General features: G+C 31.0%; 1 protein-coding gene across 2 annotated transcripts; it reads right to left on the bottom strand.

Moving 5' to 3' along the window:
* Positions 1-21: 21 nt before the first annotated feature.
* LOC143082906 (NSFL1 cofactor p47-like) lies at positions 22-19,989 on the bottom strand. Of its 2 annotated transcripts, XM_076258907.1 has the most exons (10): positions 19,847-19,989; positions 16,655-16,791; positions 15,407-15,496; positions 14,175-14,252; positions 11,350-11,500; positions 9,108-9,217; positions 3,559-3,696; positions 2,080-2,214; positions 834-893; positions 22-204 (listed from the first exon to the last, which is right to left on the bottom strand). In XM_076258907.1, exons 1-10 carry the CDS (start codon positions 19,943-19,945, stop codon positions 72-74), a joined length of 1,131 nt encoding a protein of 376 aa, XP_076115022.1. In that variant the 5' UTR covers positions 19,946-19,989; the 3' UTR covers positions 22-71. The 2 variants fall into 2 exon arrangements, with proteins under 2 accessions (XP_076115022.1, XP_076115023.1); XM_076258908.1 differs by lacking the exons at positions 16,655-16,791; positions 19,847-19,989 and adding an exon at positions 16,513-16,595.
* Between the last annotated feature and the right edge of the window lie 3,320 nt (positions 19,990-23,309).

Below are 23,309 nucleotides of genomic sequence, written 5' to 3'. Positions count from 1 at the left end.
TACCAATATCAAATTCAAATAATAAATAAACGTGTTTATTCAACAGATCGGCACCAAACAATAAATAGTGTTTATTTCACTCGTTGAACAATAACAGCATTCAATAAATTAGCTTGTTGTAAAGTCAATGATTCATCTGTCAATTCTTTGTTAGGAAATGTTGTCAATAAAACAAATGGTGATAGGGCATACTGTGGCCTTGCGCTGAAAGTAGTTAAGGAAATGAATTTTCTAACATAAGTTACCATTACCTTCTTCTATGGATTCATTTATTTGGAATTGTGAGTACCAGTTTTCATAGATTAAATGAAAATTTTGGATTTTTGTTATCATGGTTTTGACAGTCTGTATACAAAACTTTTGATAATTTGTACCTTGTTGAACTTTTTAGTTTGTGATTCACCTTTACTCATGAAAATTGGTATCAATATATATGCTAATGCAGATTATTTCAATAGATTTATCCAGACACTCATCATCATATAGGTACTGTAAAATGTTTATATTCATAAGAGTTTAATAGTGATGTACTCAATACACTTTATTAACCAAGATCCTGTGATTTGGTTATGTATCTATACATGCTACCAGTAATAAGCATTGAGGTAAGCTATTTTAAAGAAGATAATGTGATAACCACTGATCAGCATATTTTCATCTCTAATATTTCTTTGTTATAGGGTTTTTCATATCATTTTCCATGTAACTTAAATGTACTAACATACCAATTTAGGCTTTTGGTAAAAAAATTTAAGTTTAATTTGGTTGGCAAATATGATGTCATTTTAACTACTGGCAATAATAATGTTTGCAACCATACATAATAAGGATACGTAACAATATATCTTCTAATATCTCTAACTGTATGAGAATGGTTCAGTTTTGCTGTCAGTCTGGAAAAAAAAGAGACATATGTAAATATTGTTCATACTATCTATAGTTGATGCACCATCTATAGCAGCTGCAGTGGTTACAGTGGCTTATAAAATCATCATAAACTTGAGTTCCATTTTCAATTAAGAAAACAATGTTGATATGAAATTTTATCAAATTATTATTGTCAGATGATTTGAGATGGATAAATTAAATATTGCAATTTTCTTCTAAACATAATATCTATTTAGGTTTCACAATGAATTTTTCCTGATTTCTAAAACTTTTTGTTGATTACATATATCCCTTTAACCAAATTAATTCACTAGTAATAGATTAAACATCATTCAGGATTATATACGATGAGCCAGAACAGAATTTAAACTGTATATTTGTGGTAAGATTTATCTGTATAACATATCTTAAACTATTTGAGATATATGAATTATAATGTTTTGTGTAATAGGTTTGACACAGACTTTTATAAGATCACCAAATGAGATGTTTTTGGCAGGTTCCAGTGGTTTTTTTTTATCTTTAACCATCAGCCAATCTGATGTTTGTTTGAGATAGGTTTTACTATATTATTTACACTGAACCATTAGCCAGTCTTATCTGTATGTATGTGAAAGGTTTTACTGCTTTTTTTTTTACCTTGAAACATCAGCAATGGTATCTTTATGTTTGTTATATATAGGTTTTACTGATTATTTGCCTCAAACTGCCTTCAAATCTGATTTGTATGTTTGTGAAAAAGGTTGTTTACTGTATTATTTACCTTGTTCCATAAACCTTATGATCTATAAAACATAAGACAATGTGGTATGATTGCCAATGAGACAACTCTCCACAAGAGACCAAAATGACACAGAAATTAACAACTATAGGTCACTGTACGGCCTTCAACAATGAGCAAAGCCCATACCCCATAGTCACCTGTATGTTTTAATAGGTTTTACTGAATCATTTAACTTGAATCATCAGCCAGTCTGATTTGTATGTTTGTGATTGGTTTTACTGTATTATTTACCTCTTACCATCAGCCAGTCTGATTTGTATGTTTGTGATAGGTTTTACTGTATTATTTACCTTGTTCCATCAGCCAATAGATCTGTATGTTTTTAATATGTTTTACTGTATTTTTTACCTTTTTCCATCGGCCAATGAGATTTGTATGTTTGTGATAGGTTTTACTGTATCATTTACCTTGTTCCATCAGCCAATCGGATCTGTATGTTTGTTGTAGGTTGTGATGTGTTGATGGAGACTTCTCTCAATGCAGCCTCATCATTAGCTGAACCACTTGCTGCTGGGGATCCAGAGACTACATTTGGTGCGGGACTACAAGGGAAAAAATAAAACGTCTCTTTTCACAGGTCTCTAAACATGCAATTTGTTTCCTGTTATAGTATTTAATTTTTGTAAATAAAAAGTGAATATCATACTTTGAAATTCAACAATAATGAACTACTCAAATGGTGAGTTTTCGATAAGTTCTATTCATAACAAAAAGTTTTAAATCACTGCAATAGTAAGAAAAATACTTTATAAGTCATGAAAAAGCATGATCTATTAATCAGGTGAACTTGGATTTTAAACCAGCTCTCATTAACATTGAGACTTATCATATGAATACTTTTTGTGTTTCTGTCCTTTTATATTTGTTGTTCAAGTAACATCTTCATATTTCTTTAAATGTTCCCATGCTATATTAATTGATTTTTCAGTTTATCACATGGTTTGATTCATAAACTACTGCCTAAGATTAAGAGGACTGAACACTCATGATTATGCTTTGTATGCCTGTCCCAAGACAGAAGCCTGTTTACTGGTACCTTTCTGTTTGATTTGTTTTTATACCCTGTCTACTATAGCGGAGGAGCGTTATATTTTCCAGTTTGTGTATTCATCAATTGGTCAATTAGTCTGTTCCTTATGAGGTCAAAGTTGTGGTTGAATGTGTTTAAAAATCATTCAATCCCATTGTCTGTTCATTATGAGGTTAAAGTTTTGGTTTAAGGTGTTCAATAAGTCCATCTGTCTGTTTCTTATCAATTTAAAGTTTTGGTTGAATGTGTTTGTGGTCACATCAACTTGGTACACATGTTCATTATGAATGAGCAATTTAATATATATTTTCAACCAGATTTTTGCAGTTCACCGATCATGGAAATGTGCTAGTGGGGCATTGTGTTCAATACATACATTCATGTTTGTGATATGTTACTGACTTAAATAAGACCATACATTGTCTTTTAGGAATAATTAAATTAGTTTACTTAAAATAAATAAAAGAAGTTGTGGGGTAAGTCTCAATGAGACCACAACTTAATGACGCAAAAAAATAAAAGACACCTTGAGGTCAAATTATCATCTTTTACAATAGACAGCTGACATGTGTCATCCAATATGATAATTTGATGGACTCGAAACAGCCCCAAGGTTTACAGAAAGAAGTGAATAGATCTGCCATCAATACCAAATTCTCCTGACCAAAAAATACTGTTTCGATTTACCAAAGCAAAAACTGACAAGATTCATGTCTTGGGACAGGCTAATGAACCTAACACCATAACAAGCAGAGAAGTATTGAAATTTGAGTTGAAGGCAGAACAATGACCAGTATATGTGTAAATATTCACTTGTATACTTTTGCTACTATATTTCAAATGTAAAATAAATTACCTTCCTAACATATGGCCTTCTCCAGCAAAAGCTTTGACCGGTACTTTTGGCTGAACATAATCTTCTGTTCTGTGATCCTCCATATCTAAACTGACCTCACCACCTCTGGCCTCTCTGACCAGTTCATTAGGAACTTCTCTGGAAATGTATGACTGAATATTGGAAAAGCTGTTATTGCATAAACTTAACATTGTGAAAGAACACATAATTTTGTTACAATATGGTGTAACCCAAAAGCATGTGAATTTTACATTGAAATGCTTAATAGATATGCACAATGTTACTTTTATTATTCCTGGGACACCAATTTTTATGGATTTCTTGGGTATATATGAACAACAAATCTAAATGCTCAATCAAGTACAACTTTTCTATAGGTTTATATGAAGATTGCATAAAACCACAAAATTAAATATCCATTTAAATAATTTTTTTGTTTCTCATCTACAGTCATGTCAGTCTTATAGATAAAAAAAAAAGTGATATGTCTACTGGTGAATAATATATTTATGTTATTTTCTATCAATGTTATACCAATGACAAAGTTTTCATTTACACTAACTTAAATCAAAAAGTTAATTGACACCAACTGAAACCTAAACTTTTAATAAGCTTTTCATTTACACCAATTTAAACCTGAATTTTTTGGCATCTTTTAATTTACACAAATTTAAACCAGAACTTTTATTAAAATTTAAAAGCACACCAATCTACATCTGAACTTTAACTTAACTTTTAATTACATCAATTTTAACCTGAAATTTAATTAAATTATTTATGAACACAAATTTAACATTAACCTTTTATCAAACATTTATAGAACATTTGAAGACTATAAATCTTTAAGACTAGTAACCAAGGAATAATTTCTTGTTTCATATAGATAATGCAAGAACTTTTTTAAGATTTGTTCAACATCAATAAATTGCCAAACACTTAAGATAATCATGATAATTGGGAGAAATTTGAAATCATTTAAAACATGCAAAAGGGAAAATTGGGAGAAAATGGATATAAATAGAATATACATATTAATCTTCATCAATTTTATAACAGTTTTAATTCCCTCAGTGTAATCCTATAAAAATTAAAACAGGAAGTTGGAATTGCCCGAGACAAATTGTTACCTGAGAAATAAATCAGTACTACAATATCAGAAACTAAATGAACTTCTACAACTGCATTTCTGTATAACTAATAAATTTAATAAACTAAATGACTGCAATATAACAAAATATGTTTCTTGAAATCCAACAAAATCTGCAGAATTTTCCTGACTAGTTTTCAATTAAATTTTACAGCCTATTTTGTGTACATAGGGTAAACAATTGCTTGTAATAACATTATGAATTGATGGTAGCAATTTTACTGCACATGCTGTGCATATCAACTATAAATTTCTTGAGGTCAAAATATTTAAAAGTTAAACCAAAGCTTATAAAAAAGTTGAAGAGCTGATCAAGCCAAAAAGGCAGGGAATCAGAGTTTTGCATGAGGGAGGTACATTCCTTAATTTCAAATGATTAAAAAGCTGCACTGTTGAGCTACTAGTATAATCTTATAACAGCAAATTTCAATCAAACAATATCCTTATTTTCATACTATATTTGTTACATAACAATTTTACTTTGTAGATAGTATCTTATTCATACATGTGAATCACTGTAAGTTAAAATGCAACAATTAACATTATGACATATCAGTCAATAAATGCATTCATCACATGGTTGTTACATAGAATAATATTAATGTTTTCATGACTCATCAAATAACTTTTTCAAATCTTAACATGTCTGCATGAAGGAAAGTACCAGATTTGCAGTTCAGAAGCTTTAGGGGAATTTATTGATGTGTATGTACCAATGAATTCAACACTATCCAGAGTTTAAATAGAATACTTGATTTTTGTCAACATCATGTTTGAAAGACTATCTTTGCTGGTATTGTCTGAAACTTAGACCTATGCATGACAATTTAGGGAATTATCACTTTTCCATCCATTGAAAAACAAAATATTGCTTATACTGCCGTTAAAATTAAACTGAAAATTTCAAAGGAAAGGTAAGTATTTAGGACTTTAAAAGTTTCGTATTCTTCTAGGTATGATTGCATTCTTGGGACAATAATTTATTCTCGGAAATTTAACAAGTTCCCTTTTGAAGTAAAATTGTATCTATTTTGATTTTCAGATTATGAAACTCGTCTAAGTTTTTGATGAGAGGAAATATTCATTAAAGTTTGATGAGAATCTGATGACAATCAAAGTGCTGGATAGCACCTCTGGAAAGTTTGCAACTATATATGTGTATTATTTCAAATAGGTCATGTAGGTTATAGACGTGTATTATTTCAAATATGTATTTAATCACAGTTTTGATTTTTCAAACTAAACTATTGTCTTGCCAGCAATTTCCAAAATTCACTTTTTAGGCCCCATTTATGGGCATTATGTTTTCTGGTCTGTGCGTCCGTTCGTCCGTCCGTCCATTCATCTGTCTGTCCCATTCAGGTTAAAGTTTTTGGTCAAGGTAGTTTTTGATTAAGTTGAAGTCCAATCAATTTGAAACTTAGTACACACTAGAACACACCCGTGATATCTTGGGTCTGTGACTGAATTAAAGTATATAACTATGCGTAAGCCTTATTTTAGTATTGGGATTGTCATCTGATAAAGTCATGCAGTATATAAGATGCACAGTTTTCTCTGCTTTCAAAATCTTTCTGTTTGAATCCATCAACCTGGATCTTATCAATTATTGGTAATATTAATTACTGCTGACAAATTGGACCTCGTTATTTTAGTATTACAGATGTTCCATATGATTTAATCTTTCTAAATTAAATGCCAAATTACAGTTTTTACTCCATTTTCACTGTCCACTGAACATAGAAAATGATAGTGCAGATGGGGCATGCGTGTACTATGGACACATTCTTGTTTATACTTCTAAATCTTAAGACTGTTTTAATTTCACCTGATAAATGTATAACCGAAGAAAGCTACAAGTCAAACTTATATATAAGGGTATATATACTTGATAGGGTATACTGAAAATTTCACCCCTTTACATCTAGAATGGTAAAAGTGACGCCAACAAAATTCAAGCTTGACTTGTGTTTTGTGGTTATAAGCATTGCGTATAAGTTTCATAAAATTTGGTTCAGGAAAACTAAAGAAAGAAATAGAAATCAAGTTTGGGATGTATGGATGTACGTACAAGTAAGGGACGTACATACTTATAGAAAAAAAACAAGGATACAACTCATTATGGTGGGGGCATAACAATAGTAGTATGACCTCAGGAATAAAATGTTTATATACTCTAGATTCATACAATGTTGATCTGAGGTGCTTATAACCCTACAACACGTTTTAGTTTCTGCTGTGTAATCACCATTGAGGCAATGTTTTTTGAATTTTTTGTTTTGAACCATTTATTTGATATACTAGTAATCATTGCATCAGTCTTAGGACCACACATTGTTAATTATACATGTAGGTCAATCTTAAAGAATTTTACTGCCCCAGGAATAAAGTGTGAGGATAAAAAGTTCTGGATCCGCTATTCCTGCATTGTTAAGCACTAAGAAAGTCAGTTTGCTAGTACAATGTACATGGCCCGTGACAAATGTTATTAAATAATTTTTTACAGCACTTGTCTTTAGCTTGATCTCGGTCTTGATACACTGAACTATAATATTCTAAGAAGTAGATGACGACTCGGTTGCTTTTAAATTATACTGATGCTATGATACTTATTGTCATTAAAACGTTTTTTTCTGATGTCTGTTGTCAGTTTGATGCACTTGAGCATGCTGAACAAGTGAAGGTCCTCATATCCACATTGGAATGTGAAACATTTAGTATTCAAATAACAGAAGTTTTCAAATGATGTTTGCTGGGAACAGTATATCTAACATAATAATATATATGTTCCTGATGTTTGGCATCAAAACTTTCAGATCGATGTCAGTTTTGACAAAAACAATGCACTTTTCTATTAACACAATGATTAAAGCCGGTATTTACCTTATTTACATTTCTTGGCGTGAGACATAAGCCATATAATTATCGATTATTTTATATTCTATCACCTGTGTATTGTTAAATAAATCAAACCATTTTCACTTGTCAATTATCCGACAACTTGGTCAAATATCAACTTGTTCTCGCATACCGGACTCTTTCGATATTCTCGGGCTTTTACTTATTCAATAATAAACAGTTGTAAATATCGTACATAGTAAAAAAATAGTGCGGGAAAATGTTCATTCATGAAATATTCATGAATGAAACGCTGCCTCGCGTAGATTTTTTTTGATTTTCTTCAGCCAATGGCCGATCCGCAAAGTAGTTTTGTGATACTTATTTGCAAAATGAAGTTAAATTCATCTGAATTGTCGGTAAACATTTATTCCTTTTTTATTCAAGCTGTAATCTTTTCAAAAGAGTAGCAACTCAAAATATCCAAGAATCATAATTCGAACACTAGTACTACATTATCTTGGAGCAGAACATTGCGATAGTCTGTCTCACTGGAAAGTTGAGGCCGACGCCTATGGAAAGTAGCTATAGCAAGCTATAGCAAACTTTCCAAAAAATGATGGCAATATCAGGGCAACAAAAATTAATTTGAGTTATTTAAATAAGATAATCAATCTCACCAGACATTTGGTGAGATTAAGTACAATGCAAAGGTAAAGAGGAATGAAAGCACATAACTTAAGCCTTTAGTTTACTTGTTTGAATAGTTTTACATTTGTCACTTCAGGGCCTTTTATAGCTGACTATGCAGTATGAGCTTGCTCATTGTTGAAGTCGTACAATGACCTATAGTTGTTAGTTTCTGTGTCATTTGCTCTCTTATGAAGAGTTGTCTCATTGGCAACCTCATCACATCTTCTGTTTTATACTATCCTGCAGCTGGTGACAGAATAATGATGACAAGACAGACCAAATACTTCATTCTCTACACAACTTTGTTGTGGTATAATTAACCACAGAGTTATAATTTATTCACTAAATATGTATGAAATGATATAGTAAATTATACCAGTGGGTAAAATATTGAAATAGCACAACTTAGGCTTATATTATAAGGTATACTGTAACTTCAGAAATTGTTTTGTTTCAGCAAAATTACACCAACATTCTGTGCAAAAATAACAAAATAAGTTAAAATTTTGATAATATTTATTTGTATTTGTAAGCAGCATTTAATTATCACCATTTGTATCATTTATTTACGAACCTCAATAATTAGTACACACAATGCTTTCTACATTTACAGTATCATTAATAAATGAAAATATTTATCTGATCTCTTAACAGGGAACGCTGAAACAACATGTATTGTGCTAACAGTAAACACACCATACATTTTTTTGTTTGTTATATTACCTGTGTATGTATTTGCTGAGCAACAATATCGAATGACTGTGTTATGTGCAGGTTATATTACAAATAATGCATCATATATTTTTCTGTAATTTAAAAAAAATCTGTATGAATATGTATGATTAGGTACACCAATATGAGCCAAACCTACCCTTTAGATATGGAATCTAAAAATTCTTTGTTGGTAGGATCTTTGAAATCTCTTAAAGGTCCATTGTTAATACTGAAACCATTCTTCCATAACTTTAAAGTCATATCAACCTGAAAACAAAATTACATCTTAGATATCATTCTTATATAATTTCATAATCCACCACTTATTAATGTAGATAAAAGAATGTGTTCATGGGACATAAATGCTCCAGCTTATAAATAGGCAAGAATCAATGTACTAGTTCAAATCTATTGGTATTTCGTATTCTCTGAAAATTTACTCCCTTTCTTTTCTTTTTTCTTCTAATTCGAAAACATGAAATTCAGCAATTTAAGCAATTCATGAAGGAACATGTCTCAAAAACATTGAAAGTGATCACATCATCCAAATTCAAACTTTATCTGTCTTTGTAGGTAATTAGCAATATGTTTGAGATTAATTACATTTAGTTGTCAGAGGTGAATATAAAAAAGAAGATGTGGTATGATTGCCAATGAGACAACTGTCCACAAGAGACCAAAATGACACATACATTAACAACTATATATCACCTTACAGCCTACAACAATGAGCAAAGCCCATACCGCATAGTCAGCTATAAAAGGCACCGATATGACAATGTAAAACAATTCAAACGAGAAAACTAACGGCCTTATTTATATAAAACAATGAATGAAAAACAAATATGTAACACATAAACAATGGCAACCACTGAATTACAGGCTCCTGAAGTTTAGTTGCAAGCGTGGAAAGAGCAATTTCAGCATTTTTTTTTATAAAGGGACATAACATGATGCCACACAAATTCATAGTTGATTAGCATTAGGTGGTAATATTAATTGATTGTTAGTGTTTTGAAGGCAACTTTTAAGCTTTTAGGCTATTTTTATAGGTGGAGGAAGCCTGGAGAAAACCACCAACCTTCAATACGAAAACAGACAATCCTAGTCGATTAAGATTAAAGTTGGGTGCACCCACAGGGTCAGGGTTTGAACTCGCAACCTAGTAGAACTATTTAGATCACTTGGCCACTAAGGCCCCCTAGGTGGTAATAAGAATTATGTATAAATTGGTTGAGGCCAACTAAGTCAGAGAATGGAAACCAATTTTGGGATGTACAGACGGACAAAGGTAAAACATTGGTGGGGCACAAAAATATTGATTAACAATATTTAGAATGTATGGTAGACATCAAGCTTTATGTGCTACAAACTGTAAATTAAGAAATTTTTATGGAGTTTTTATTGTTGGTATAAGTTGAAGAGTATAAGTGTTCCAAAAATCTTTTAAATTCTAAATTTATTAGTTGAATGCCTTTCTTGGAATTGGAATAATAAATCTCTCAATTTTGTCCATGATTCACCAATCACAATCATAAATGTATAAAATCTGAGGTTAGATCTAAGAGACGACCATTGTGTCTGGTGAGGAACCAGACTATTATAATCAAAGGGAAACAACTAGTATTAAAATAATGTAAAAACAGAATCAAATTGGTAATTGTCCAATATACTATATGTTTCTCCTTTTCTGCTGTGTTTATATTTACTAAGACTATAGTTCAATTGAATTAAATCATGATATCTTTGAAATAAAACAAAAAAACAAAAAAAATTATCGACTCCATTTTAAAGCAGTTAAGGAATGAAATATATCATGTATATGTAGCCATAAAATAAAAGATGAACTTGTTAATCATGTTAATTCAAATGTCCACATAATCAAGTATTAAATCAACTGGAAGAATTAATTTGAGGGCATAACTGCAAAAACTGCATACGAAACAAAAATTAGCAAGTATTATATAAAAAAGAAGATGTGGTATGATTGCCAATGAGACAACTATCCACAAAAGACCAAAATGACACAGAAATTAACAACTATAGGTCACCGTACGGCTTTCAACAATGAGCAAAGCCCATACCGCATAGTGAGCTATAAAAGACCCCGATAAGACAATGTAAAACAATTCAAACGAGAAAGCTAACGGCCTTATTTATGTAAAAAAATGAATGAAAAACAAATATGTAACATATAAACAAATGACAACTATGCCTTCATTGTCAAAATGCATATGTTATACTTCTGTAAATTAACCAAGGCCTTCAAATTCTTTAATAACCATTTTGTTCTACAGATCAAAATTACTAATACACAAAAATGTACAATATTCATCTGCTTCTTATAAAGTATTTTTGTACATTCATGGTTAAAAAGTGCATTAATTCTTCTGTTCTACCTTTCTAGACTGATCTCTGATAGGAGCACCCTGTACAACATCTATTGGGTCTTCCTCTGTCTCTCCAAGTCTGTAACCAGCTCCTCTAAAAGCATTCTTAGTACCTGCTGGCCTTTTGGCCTCTGGTTCCCCAACTTCTTCTGCACCATGGCTATACAAAATACATTTGATATAAAACAGTTCAAGGTAGAACTTCACTTTAGCTTTTTCCCTTACAGATCATGACCTTATCTTTACCTGATAAAGTTGCATGAAAATTGACAAGCATTTAATTCTTGCTCACCTTGTTTATATGAGATGCCAAAGATGGTAGTTTTATAAGAAATTAAACAAACAACAAACAGAGAATATATCCATGCCAATGAAAATGAGGTCACAGTCAGATTTGTTTGTTTAAATATGTAAACTCGTAAATACCATGGTCACTTTTAAATAGTATTGACTCCTCTGCACCAGGCACGAGGATGACATACCAGTTATGTGCAACTTCTTACAATATCTTACCATATCATTAATGTCCCGATACACATTTTAATATGCACCCACCATGCCATATAGCATCGTCCCTTGGTGCCTCCTGCAGTTCAGCTAGATATATTTAGCTTACTCACAGTATTCTTTTTTGTTACTTACTAGAGGTGTACCTGAGGCTTAAATTAAAATATTGTTCGTTTGCAGTTTACCGACCGACCCTTGAAAATCCTCCCGACTGTGAAAATTTTATTGCTTTAAATTTGAAGAAATTTTTTTTAATACTTCTATTGACGCGATCCGGAACTTTGGGTCCTTTCCGGAAATGATTTAAAGTCTGGGTCAATTACGCATTTCAAGTTCGGTTTTTCTTAGCTTCCTGTCAAGCGTTCATGTGACCATTTAATGATAAAGCACATGGAAATTGTTTACAGGTATCCATGAAGTCAGGGAGGAGTACTTTACGCTGTCGTCTCGTGTCAATTTTAAGACAAATAACAAACAAAAAAGTTTATCAGTAAACTGTTTATACAGATTCAGGCACATGTAATGATGTGTGATGATATCATTGACGATGATGCAGCGGATATTCATAACTGACACGATAACCATTCTGTCTCAAACAAATCGGGTACAGAATCTGTGGAGCCTGACTTTATGGAACCAATTTCAGTGGTTAAATAATTCGACAGCAGCTTGAAGTATGGCATATTTTCTACAAATCGTTGTGAAGACGACAAAGATGAAACCACTCCTCCGTGACTTAAATCTTCATTGATATCTGTAAACACGCCTGTACGGAGAAATGGGCTCATTTGAAATGTTAATGGATATAGATCATGCCAAATCAATAAGAAGCAACCCTAACTACACAAAGATATAGAGAAAATGAATGGTTAGCTTGAAAAATAAATATACTCTCTCTATATTAAATCTATCTTCGATTGCAATGAGAATGCTCCTTTAGGATAAGGGGAGGGGGGGGGGCTGCCCCACTCATTGCAATTATTCTCTTTCTTACAATATTAAATATACCCAAACTGTGTGGCCTGTGTGAATTCAATTAAAACATGTCCTTAGGAGCTATGCTGCCAATTTTTTTTATGCATTAAAAACATTTCAGTACAGACCATTTACTTTAATGGGGTGCTATGGATTTCACCCCAAACTTTAGATTTCTTTGGTTTTCATTAAAGCCTGGTAAAAATATAACCTTATCACATATAATTAAATGTCTTAATACTTTTTTTTCAAGTTGCCTTTTTTTCATTTGAGGAAGATTCAATGGTTATTTTTTTTTTTTTTATTAAAAATACACTCTTTAATACATTGTCTTATAAATCTTTAATATCTACATTTTTCTGAAGAAAATACTCTACTCATGAAAACATTCTAGTCAAGAAGCATACATGTCTGAATATATTTCTTTAAAACAGTTCTAGTCATAATGACATTCCTTGTTTATAAGTGTTCCAGTATTTAATAATTATACCATATTTTATGTCATAAATTGGATAATGACACTATGTTAAAGTTTCAGTTTTGGTTAACAAGTTTTTTTATCTGAAAATGCCTGTTCATTTGATGTTGGTTTTCAGCATGTCCAGTGTTTGTTGTTTTAAAATGTTTTTTTTTCTTCACAAGAAACTTGGTTTAGTGTAACTGCTTGTTTAAACTGTATTTTGGCTGATAAAATAAAATATTTTTCCTACCTACTGACCCTTCAGTCTGAAGGTACAGTCGGAAAACTGCAAACAAACATATTTTTAAGGTTGGCCTGAGACGAAGGTTTTATATATACTCCTATATATATTAATATACTGATATATGAAAACTGTTATTTCTTATTTGTGTTTGTAACTATATATGTATACTGTATTGTTTATTATATTTGTAAAAGAATAATATTATAATGATATTATATTATGCTCCTTTGTGTGCCCATTTTATGGAAATAAAGCATCTTCTATCTTATTCTATCTATATTATTGGTAAATGAGGTCTGATTAATTGTAAACAGTATAACCAATGTCTCTAATATGTTGCCTAAAGTTTCTGAAGAAAATGTGATTAGAAACACTGTTCAACAAAATATAATAGTACTTTAACTTTTCTGAAATGGAATACAATTTGCAATGAAATATTTATGTGTTTCTAATAAGCATGATAACTGACTTTGCAATTGGGAATAAAAAAAAATATGTACATTTTTTTTTTCATATCTGATCACAATTGATTGATTGTAAAATATGTTTTCAAATTCACTCTATTAACATATTATTAACTATTGAACCCTCCTTCCCTATCTATAAACTTAATACCACAAACTTCAGTAACTAGTCAAAATTACATACTCTTTTGCAGACTGGAACAGGTCTTCTACGATCTTTTTGTTATTTTTCTTTTTAGACGGTCCTATAACTTGCTGACCACTGAAAAAAAAATTGATAAACTTTTAAAAATCTTAATGGCTGGCATGGCAGATATTTTCTATGAACTATTTATACTGACATAAATTTAAACAACATCTATCATGTCTATAAATAATTTTAGAGAAAACATTCAGTTTCATATATTTTTTCACCTGTGATGCATGTCTTGATTAAACAATTTCTAGGGTTTCAAAATGTCACAATATTTTCAATTATACTATTTCCACTATAACAAGAAATCATGTCAATTAGAAATTATTGTGCATATCTATCAATGTGATTCTTAAGCAATTGATCGGATGGGACATGCAATAAAAATGTAATTTCAGAAACAGCTGCACAAAAATGATGATATCAGAAAGTGACTTCAAATCAAACAGAAAAAAAAGAAGGTATATGTTCAAAGCAGTCCATAGAATTCTAACCCTATCAATTTTTTCCCATTAATAAAATCTTAATGAATATTTTTTTATTTGACTAATTCAATTTCTGGCATATTTGTTGTCTGAACACTTTAGTCTAAATAAATAGGTTTCAAATTAATTCAAGCAATATACAAATAAGGCAAATTATGTGAGCCTGTTAAGAAATTTAAATCATAATTTTTAGCACCATATGAAAAGCCTGTTACATTTGTATATATTTTTTTTACATTGAATCAGAGTCTGACCCTATTTCATGTTACACAAGTTTCATGGCTGTTCCCAGATAAGCATGATATCAGACCACCTGACCGTCTCTAAATACTAGTTTAAAATAACCTGTTGTAGATTCATGTATACAGCACAGACTTGTTATATTGCTTTCAGGCTTGTAAAATTCTTCTCTACAATCCAAGGCAACAGAATCCAACCAATCAAAATTGTGCTTCAGGCTTGTGATGTCAAAATTTATCCTGAAGACTAGGGGTTATTAGTGTTGAAATCAGGACACTTTAGTAGTATAATATAACTGTCACTCGAGCTTCACAGGGGATTTGGGCTCATATTCCCTAGCCCATATCCCCTGTTAAAGCACTATATACAATGTATATCCCCTTCGCCTTCAAGCATGGGAGATATAAAACACTGGCAGTGAATATGAGCCCATATCCTTGTCCAGATCCTGAATAACATATAATATGATATCTGTTTATGATTAACATAGATATTTACCTGGTTTCAGATCCACCTGCATAAAATGCCTGTCCTTCATCAGAACTTGAACTGTCACCTTCTTTTTGGTAATTAGCTATTGTGGCAAACCTAGATAGACAAATACTGATTGTTAATTTAATGGAAATAGAAATATAATTTTATTAAGGGTTTGGTGTAAGAAAACAACTTCATGTAATAATCAAATATGTTGCGAGTCTGTGGCACAGCCATCAGTATATATCATGTAGTACTTTTCATACTAGTCAGTTATATTTTTATAACAAATATATGTAGAAAATTAACAGTGGATGAAAGAAAACCACAAGAAAGAACTTCTATATACATGATCTGATATACAGAATAAAGAATAATTTTTATGTTTGCTTTTTAGGACCTGAGGCTGATTACATCAATATATAGGGACTGTAACCTTTTGGTCTACTTGTAAGCCCAAAGAAAAACAATATAAAAGACATCTAAGGTTAACATTTATGTATGGTTTATATTCATATTTGTACATGTATATAATGTACAGGCTTCATGTAAGATGATTGAATGATTGAATGTCAGATGAACTGTTGTTTGCTTTGCACATAGAGGCATTTATTCATACATTTGTACTAATTATTCAGGACGAAAACTGTTTAAAAATAAGTCAATCACCAGTAGTTAAGTTCTAATAAGTGATCACTGGAAGGTAATTCACTTGGGTAACATCATATTAATTTACATACATGTATGTTACATTCATTGATAGGTGTTTACATTACTTTCAGCACTATGATTTTCATTTTGTGTGATCAGTTTGTATTGAAGCTGTAGTGCCTGGATAGAACCAACCACATTCACAAGGAAACCTATATGTACATGTATGCCATGGCAGTCTTTAGCTATGGGTGGTATTTTGGTGTCTGTTATTGGTGCTTGTTGAACTTGCAACATTGTTGTTCATGTACATGTACTCATAGAGGGAACATTACCTTTAAGGTTGTTTTGGTGGCCCTGAGGCCCCATGTTGTGTGTAGATACCGGGACTGTTGGTTTTAACATTACCTTGATGGTTGTTTTGGTGGCCCTAAGGCCCCATGTTGTGTAGATACTGGGACTGTTGGTTGTAACATTACCTTGATGGTTGTTTTGGTGGCCCTGAGGCCCCATGTTGTGTAGATACTGGGACTGTTGGTTGTAACATTACCTTGATGGTTGTTTTGGTGGCCCTGAGGCCCCATGTTGTGCAGATACTTGGACTGTTGGTTGTAACATTACCTTGATGGTTGTTTTGGTGGCCCTGAGGCCCCATGTTGTGTAGATGCTTGGACTGTTGGTTGTGAAACTGGTGCCTGTACTGGTACTTGTACCATGTCATCATCACCATCTTCTTCATAGAAGCTTGATATAGCTAACTAAACAAAGGAAATACAGATAATTTATCAAAAATAGTATGCAATGTTTCAGATAATAAACATGAAAATGGGAAGGGCTGGTTTTTGTTATATCCATACTTTTACTTATGCAGTGATTTGGTTTAGATAATAAAATCTGAAAATGAAAACAAAATCATTTCTGAGTTTTTCATTTAAATAAATCACTGACTTACATTGTAGTTAACATGGTAAATGTATAAGTATGGATGAATCCTAAATCTGAAAAAAAGTAAGTGTTTTTTATTTGGTTACAAGTTAAGAACAGAACCGTTGTGTCATGTGCATATACATGTACAATGTATGAACATGGATATGTTTTATATTTTTTCTAGCCACAACCCTGAAGTCATTCTGTGGTTTTAGCACTTATCACTCAATGTGACTTACCGGCAAATGTTTACTTGCAATCAAGGTTGGCAAAAAAGCGGTCAATACTAGTATTGACCATGCCAGTGGTAAATACCGGTATTTACCGGGAAATACTGGCAAATACTGGGAAATACCGGCAAATACTGGTCGATTGAAATTTTGAGAGGTCATTACTATAAAAACCACTATCTACTTGGTCAATTATAATTAAAATTAATAATAGAAAGTGTTTAAACCATTTTTAATGCTTTCATTTCTAATTCTATTGTTAATTCAAACAGGGATCTACATTGATTAATGTGTACATAATATTATAGTAAAAGATAAAAACTTTTTGTTCATGCTTCAAATTTTCATTTCCAGCATGAAGAAGTTTTTTTTTTTTATCTCACAGTTAGATAGCTATAAACAGGAAATGATTTATTGTTTAAGGGAGCCTTCATATATCAATTTTATTACTTTCAACCCATGTACTGTCAACTTTTATTGGAGGCTGTTGTTTTAGTAATTAAATTTTCACACCTAGCAATGCCAGGTGATAGGTAAAAAGACCCATGTAACTTCATTTACCTGTAGTTTTATTTACCTTTAATTTTAATTACCTGTAAAATCATACATTTTGAATAAAAATATATTGATTTAAACATGTTGAAATAAAAGTTGAAATAAAATATAAATTTGTATATATATATATATATATATATATATCTTAAGTATGCAATATCATAATTCATAAAAACTAAATTTTAAATCAGTAGTAAGAATAAGTGTTATAAATGAATAAAACATATCAAATTCATTACCTTTATAAGCTGACACATTATATTTGACTTTTTATCAAGATTTTACTTCATTTAATAGTAGAAACAACCATGAAAATTTCAATTGACCAGTATTTGCCAGTATTGACCACTTGGGGAGTATTGTCCGGGGCGGTAAATACCGGTAAATACCACTGGTAAATACCGGGGGTGGTATTTACCGCCCAACCTTGCTTGCAATAAACAACATAAAAGATGCCACTAGTACAACCAGAACTGCTTCCTCTAAAAGAATATCTGAATTTATCGCCATTCTTTGGTACGTGTAAGGTTCATATTGCCTAAATATGTTTCGTTTTCATTATAATGGGATTTTTTGTGGACTGTATCGTATCTTTTTCTTCTGTTGTCTATACTTCAGGATTCACGATTTTTCGTTATGTCATTGTCATGTTGAATTGTTCATGGCAGATTGATTGCCAAAAACATTGCTTGGATAGAGAATAGACCTCTGAACACGCTGAAATACAAGGCAATGAACTAGCAGACCAACTAGCTAAATACGCAGCAAAGGAGGTAGACAAAAATAGAAAGCATTCCAATATTTACAAAACAAGATATATACAAAAAGGAACAAAAGACAGTGTAATGTTAAAATGGCAAAACCGATGGGACAACAGTGATAAAGGAAGAAGATATTATTCCTTTCAACAAAATGTAAAAAATATGCTTCCAAAAGACAAACCGTCATCTGAAATGTATTGGATATCAACTAGTTAAAGAACAGGATAATGTAATTTTAACTCGTACAAATCAATGATATGCCCAGCACTTAACAACAAATGCAACTGTGGACAAAAAGAAACAGTTGACCATTATCTACTGAATTGTGAAAATTATGAGGGTAGAGAGAAACTCCGCTCTGCACTCTACTTCATAACATCAAAACTAACACTTGAATCAGAAGTATTATTAGCAACAACAGAAAATGAAAATTACAAACATCACATAGAAGATATTCAATATTTGGTAGGGGTCTTTATTAAAGATACTGGAAGGTTCACAAAATAGATAGTTAAGGTTTTATAAGGGTTAATTATTTATTTATTGATTTATTTTTTTATTTATTTTTTTTGCAGTGCGCTGCCACATCATAAATACAAACGTACTATTAATGAGTTTTATACAAAAGCGACATAAAATTGCCAGAGTGATGTAAATACAGAGAGATTATAGTGTCAAGTTGACACTCACTAAAGAACTAAAGAAGAATTTAATCTCTGTGTTTATCATTTTAATTTTATTGTCAATCCTCATCTTCTATGAAACTGGTTTTATAATCATGATAAGTGGTTCATAAAAAAATCAAGTTATCAGTACATGTATGTGACAAATTATTTCAGGGTTTGTCAGACCAAAAAAGACTGTTACATCATGTACATATACATTATCTATTTTGGGTCTATGTACGAATGTACTTGTAAATAGCGATAAAAGACTAGTACTAATTTGGTTATATCATGTATATCATGTATATTGTGCATTATTGAGGTGGGGGGAAATAGTTGATTTTCACTAAAGTCGTAAAAGATATGTCTATTGTTAATGTATGAATTTTGTATTATGTGAGATTGTGTGCTTTTTACCCATTGTTTCCTTACTGGTGAAGAAAATCTACAGAACTTTGAACATTTTTATTGGTTTTCCTTACTTTTTCTGAATCTCACGTCTACCCAATTATTGCCGTTTGACACTAAACAGTGGTGGTTGTATTTTTTTTTTTTTTTTTTTTTTAATTTTATACAAAAACAGAAAAAAATATTTTTATGACCGGCGTCCGGGACTACGCATACGATAAATACGATTCATTAGGAAAACGGTGACGGCCATTTGTTTTTACGAACCTCTACATTACCACCAGCTGATTCAATATAAAATTTGGCCCTTTCGTCGTCTACACCAGTCAAATTTTTAAACTGATCGACTTTTGTTTGGTCTGCCATGATTATGTTCTTTTTTTTTTACTAAATTATCTCCCTTCTTTGTAAATAAGTTTCGGAAACGATTCCGGTTTCTAATTCCGGCTTAAAGCCTAACTCATACATCATGCTGAAAGTTAGGCAGTGCCCCGGCAGTGCATCAGAAACATATAACATATCAGCTCTGCATGATTTTTTTGCCGACAGAAAGTTCACCATGATCTTTTATTCTAATTTCTACTGCCATATGCTTCTTAGAAGATAAGATAACTTTATTAACACTAACACATTGACAATAAATGGTTATGGCAACAAATTAAAGACAAACTACAATAACATATATACAATGAAGGAGTGACAGTGGATAATTATGACAGAAATATATAAAAATAAAAGAGAAGCATATACATTATTACAGAGATCAAGTACCTTTTAATAATGAGTTTCTCACCAACAAGCATTCATTCAATTAATTGACAACAAGTTTTAATAGTGTTTGGGAATTACTATTTAGAATTGATATAAGCAAGTTATGTGATAAAGAAGGTAATCTGTTGCTCAATAGGACATTATTTAATTTTTCAATGAGGTTATCTCTCAGATAGTTATAAGAGGAACATTTTAAAAGAAAATGTAGTTCATCTTCAATGTCTCCATTGTTGCAGCAAAGACATACCCTACTCTGCTTTTGTATTTTTAGATATCGCCCTCTTTCAATAGATAAAGTATGAGCACTTAACCTTAATCTACATAATGTTGATCTATCACATTTGGATTTGCATAGGTCTTTTATTTGGTTTATATAGTATATTAAAAAAGTTTAATTTTTTATTTTGATTGATGCCAGTCTCTTGCTTCTGGAAGGCTATATCGTTGATTCTCTCTTGAATGGGTTAGGAAAACAAAAGGTTTTATGGAATGATCTAACTGATGATTTTAGAAAAGTTGCTAATTTTACTAAGTCAATTCAAAAATATTCTAAAGTCATGGAATGGAAATGACTGTAAGTGCGCAGTTCTTGCAGTCTTTTAGTTAATATATTATGCAAATTTATTTACCACCTAGATCGGCGTACCCAATTTTTTCAAATATTTTTATGCTGTGCATTTTGCCAGCTTTTATGTCTAATATACACTTATATGCTTTTAGCTTTAATACCTAGCTTATGCTTATAATGATTCTGCTTTTAGTGCTTCATTTTTTTTTTTGTGCTGTGAAATTTATTGCATGTGTATTATGTGTTGTATTGTTTTAAATATTGTATTGAATTTGTTAAAAATGTCTCATATGTCGGTTAAAAGCTCATCAGAGCTTATGTTTGTCTATGTTTGTATACCTTGCCGACTCTAAATAAAGGTTATTTATTTATTATTATAAGGTCATAGTGAATGGTGAAGAATCAGACTGGGCTAACGTTACATCTGGGATACCACAAGGATCTGTACTAGGACATCTACTATTTGTTCTATATATAAACGATCTTCCAGACCAAGTGGATTCTGATGCATACCTATTTGAAGATGATACCAAGATCTTTAGAATAATAAATACCCAGAATGACAGACAAATTCTACAACAACACTGACAACAATTTTTATTTGTCAATCAAGACGCCCGAGGAGCAGTACAGGTGTCAACGTATATTTGTTCCGGATAATATTGTTTCCTTTGGGAAACAATATTATTATAATATATGTTCTGCGGAAATTCTGTCATCAAATACTTTTTCCAACTGTATTATATTTGTTCCACTGATATCAGGAACTTATATTATATGTTGATGAGCATGATAAGTATAACAAATGTTCCTGTTATACTAAAGTTTACACCTGATTGATTTATACAGGTTTTAAATGGTGATTAGTGTTTAAATCACAACAAGTTTTAAATGTTTATATTCTAAATCAAAACAGGTTTTAAATGCTTATTATATGATTATTATGTAATTTGAAAAGTGTTTATGAGTTAGATATATAAACCTCTACACAACACCTGAATGTATCATACTGAAACATGGAGGCTGACGAGTACGAAAAAATATTTATGTTCCTGAATGATGGAACTTATGTTGAAGGTAAGATATTATGTTAACAAGTTCAGCTGTGAAATATAAATGTAAATTATACTATAAAGACGACTTAAATGAAAATATGCATACCTGTAATTGTGTATAATTTTGAAATGATTATTTAATGGCTACTACATTAGAAATAACTATTTCCCATTTCATGATACCTTTTCTTATAATTATTGTAAATGTTAATTTACCATTCTGGCATTTGTTATGGATTGAATATAATAATGTTTTTGAGTAGGAAAATATATTACATAATACTTTATCCAATGGGAATAATAACATAAACGGTACCAACTTTTCTGCACCAGATGCGCATTTCGACAAAACTTGTCTCTTCAGTGATGCTCGTGGCCAAAATATGTAAAATCCAAAGCTTATATAAAAGATGAAGAGCTTAAATCCAAAAGTTCCAAAAAGTATAGCCAAATCCGTGAAAGGAATAAGAGCTTTGCATGAGGGAGATACATTCCTTAATTTATAATAATTTTTAATATTTTGTAACAGCAAATTTAATAACACAAAAAAATCCGTATTTTCATGCCAGTACCGGAGTACTGGCTACTGGGCTAGTGATACCCTCGATAATACATATTACTTGTTCCAATCGGAATAAAATACTACATAATACTTTTTCCATTCAGAATAAATACTACAAAATACTTTATCCAATGGGAATAAATCATACATAATCGTTTTTTCAATCGGAATAAATAATACATAATACTTTGTCCAATCGGAATAAATAATACATATTACTTGTTACAATCGGAATAAATACTACATAATACTTTTTTCATTCAGAATAAATACTACATAATACTTTTTCCATTCAGAATAAATACTACATAATACTTTTTTCAGTTGGAATAAATACTATGTAATACTTTTTTCAATTGGAATAAATAATACATAATACTTGTTCCTATCGGAATAAATATTACATCATACATTTTCCATTTGGAATAAATATTTCATAATACCTTTTCCAATGGGAATAAATAATACATAATACTTTTTTCATTAGGAAAATATATATTTCAACAGCAAAAATTTTTTTTTTCCCTTTGTAATTAGTTATACAATGTACTTTTACTATACCACTTTGTTAAGGGTTTAACCTGGGACTTTTATACCAACGGGACTGGAAATTGTATAGTTTCCAGTCTTGTTAGTATAATAGTTCATGTTTAATTTACAAAAAAAGAAGAAAAAAAGAATATTTTCGGGTTGGAATAGCTTTACATAATACATTTTTTATATTGGGTACAAAATATTTCATGATTCAATACGTTTTCTTTTAGAATATATATA

The sequence above is a fragment of the Mytilus galloprovincialis genome, chromosome 7 (assembly GCF_965363235.1).
Source record: "Mytilus galloprovincialis chromosome 7, xbMytGall1.hap1.1, whole genome shotgun sequence".
NCBI classification, from domain to species: Eukaryota; Metazoa; Mollusca; class Bivalvia; order Mytilida; family Mytilidae; genus Mytilus; species Mytilus galloprovincialis.
Note: the sequence above shows the minus strand (reverse complement) of the source record. Positions and strands in the feature narration are given on the sequence as shown.

Excerpts from the sequence above, each read along its gene's own strand:
- LOC143082906 (XM_076258907.1), bottom strand. The coding sequence starts at position 19,945 with ATGGCAGACCAAACAAAAGTCGATCAGTTTAAAAATTTGACTGGTGTA. Across the intron at positions 15,497-16,654 it reads CCACCAAAACAACCATCAAG|GTTTGCCACAATAGCTAATT; the intron begins GTAATGTTACAA and ends TTGTCTATCTAG. Across the intron at positions 2,215-3,558 it reads GAAGGCCATATGTTAGGAAG|TCCCGCACCAAATGTAGTCT; the intron begins GTAATTTATTTT and ends TTTCCCTTGTAG.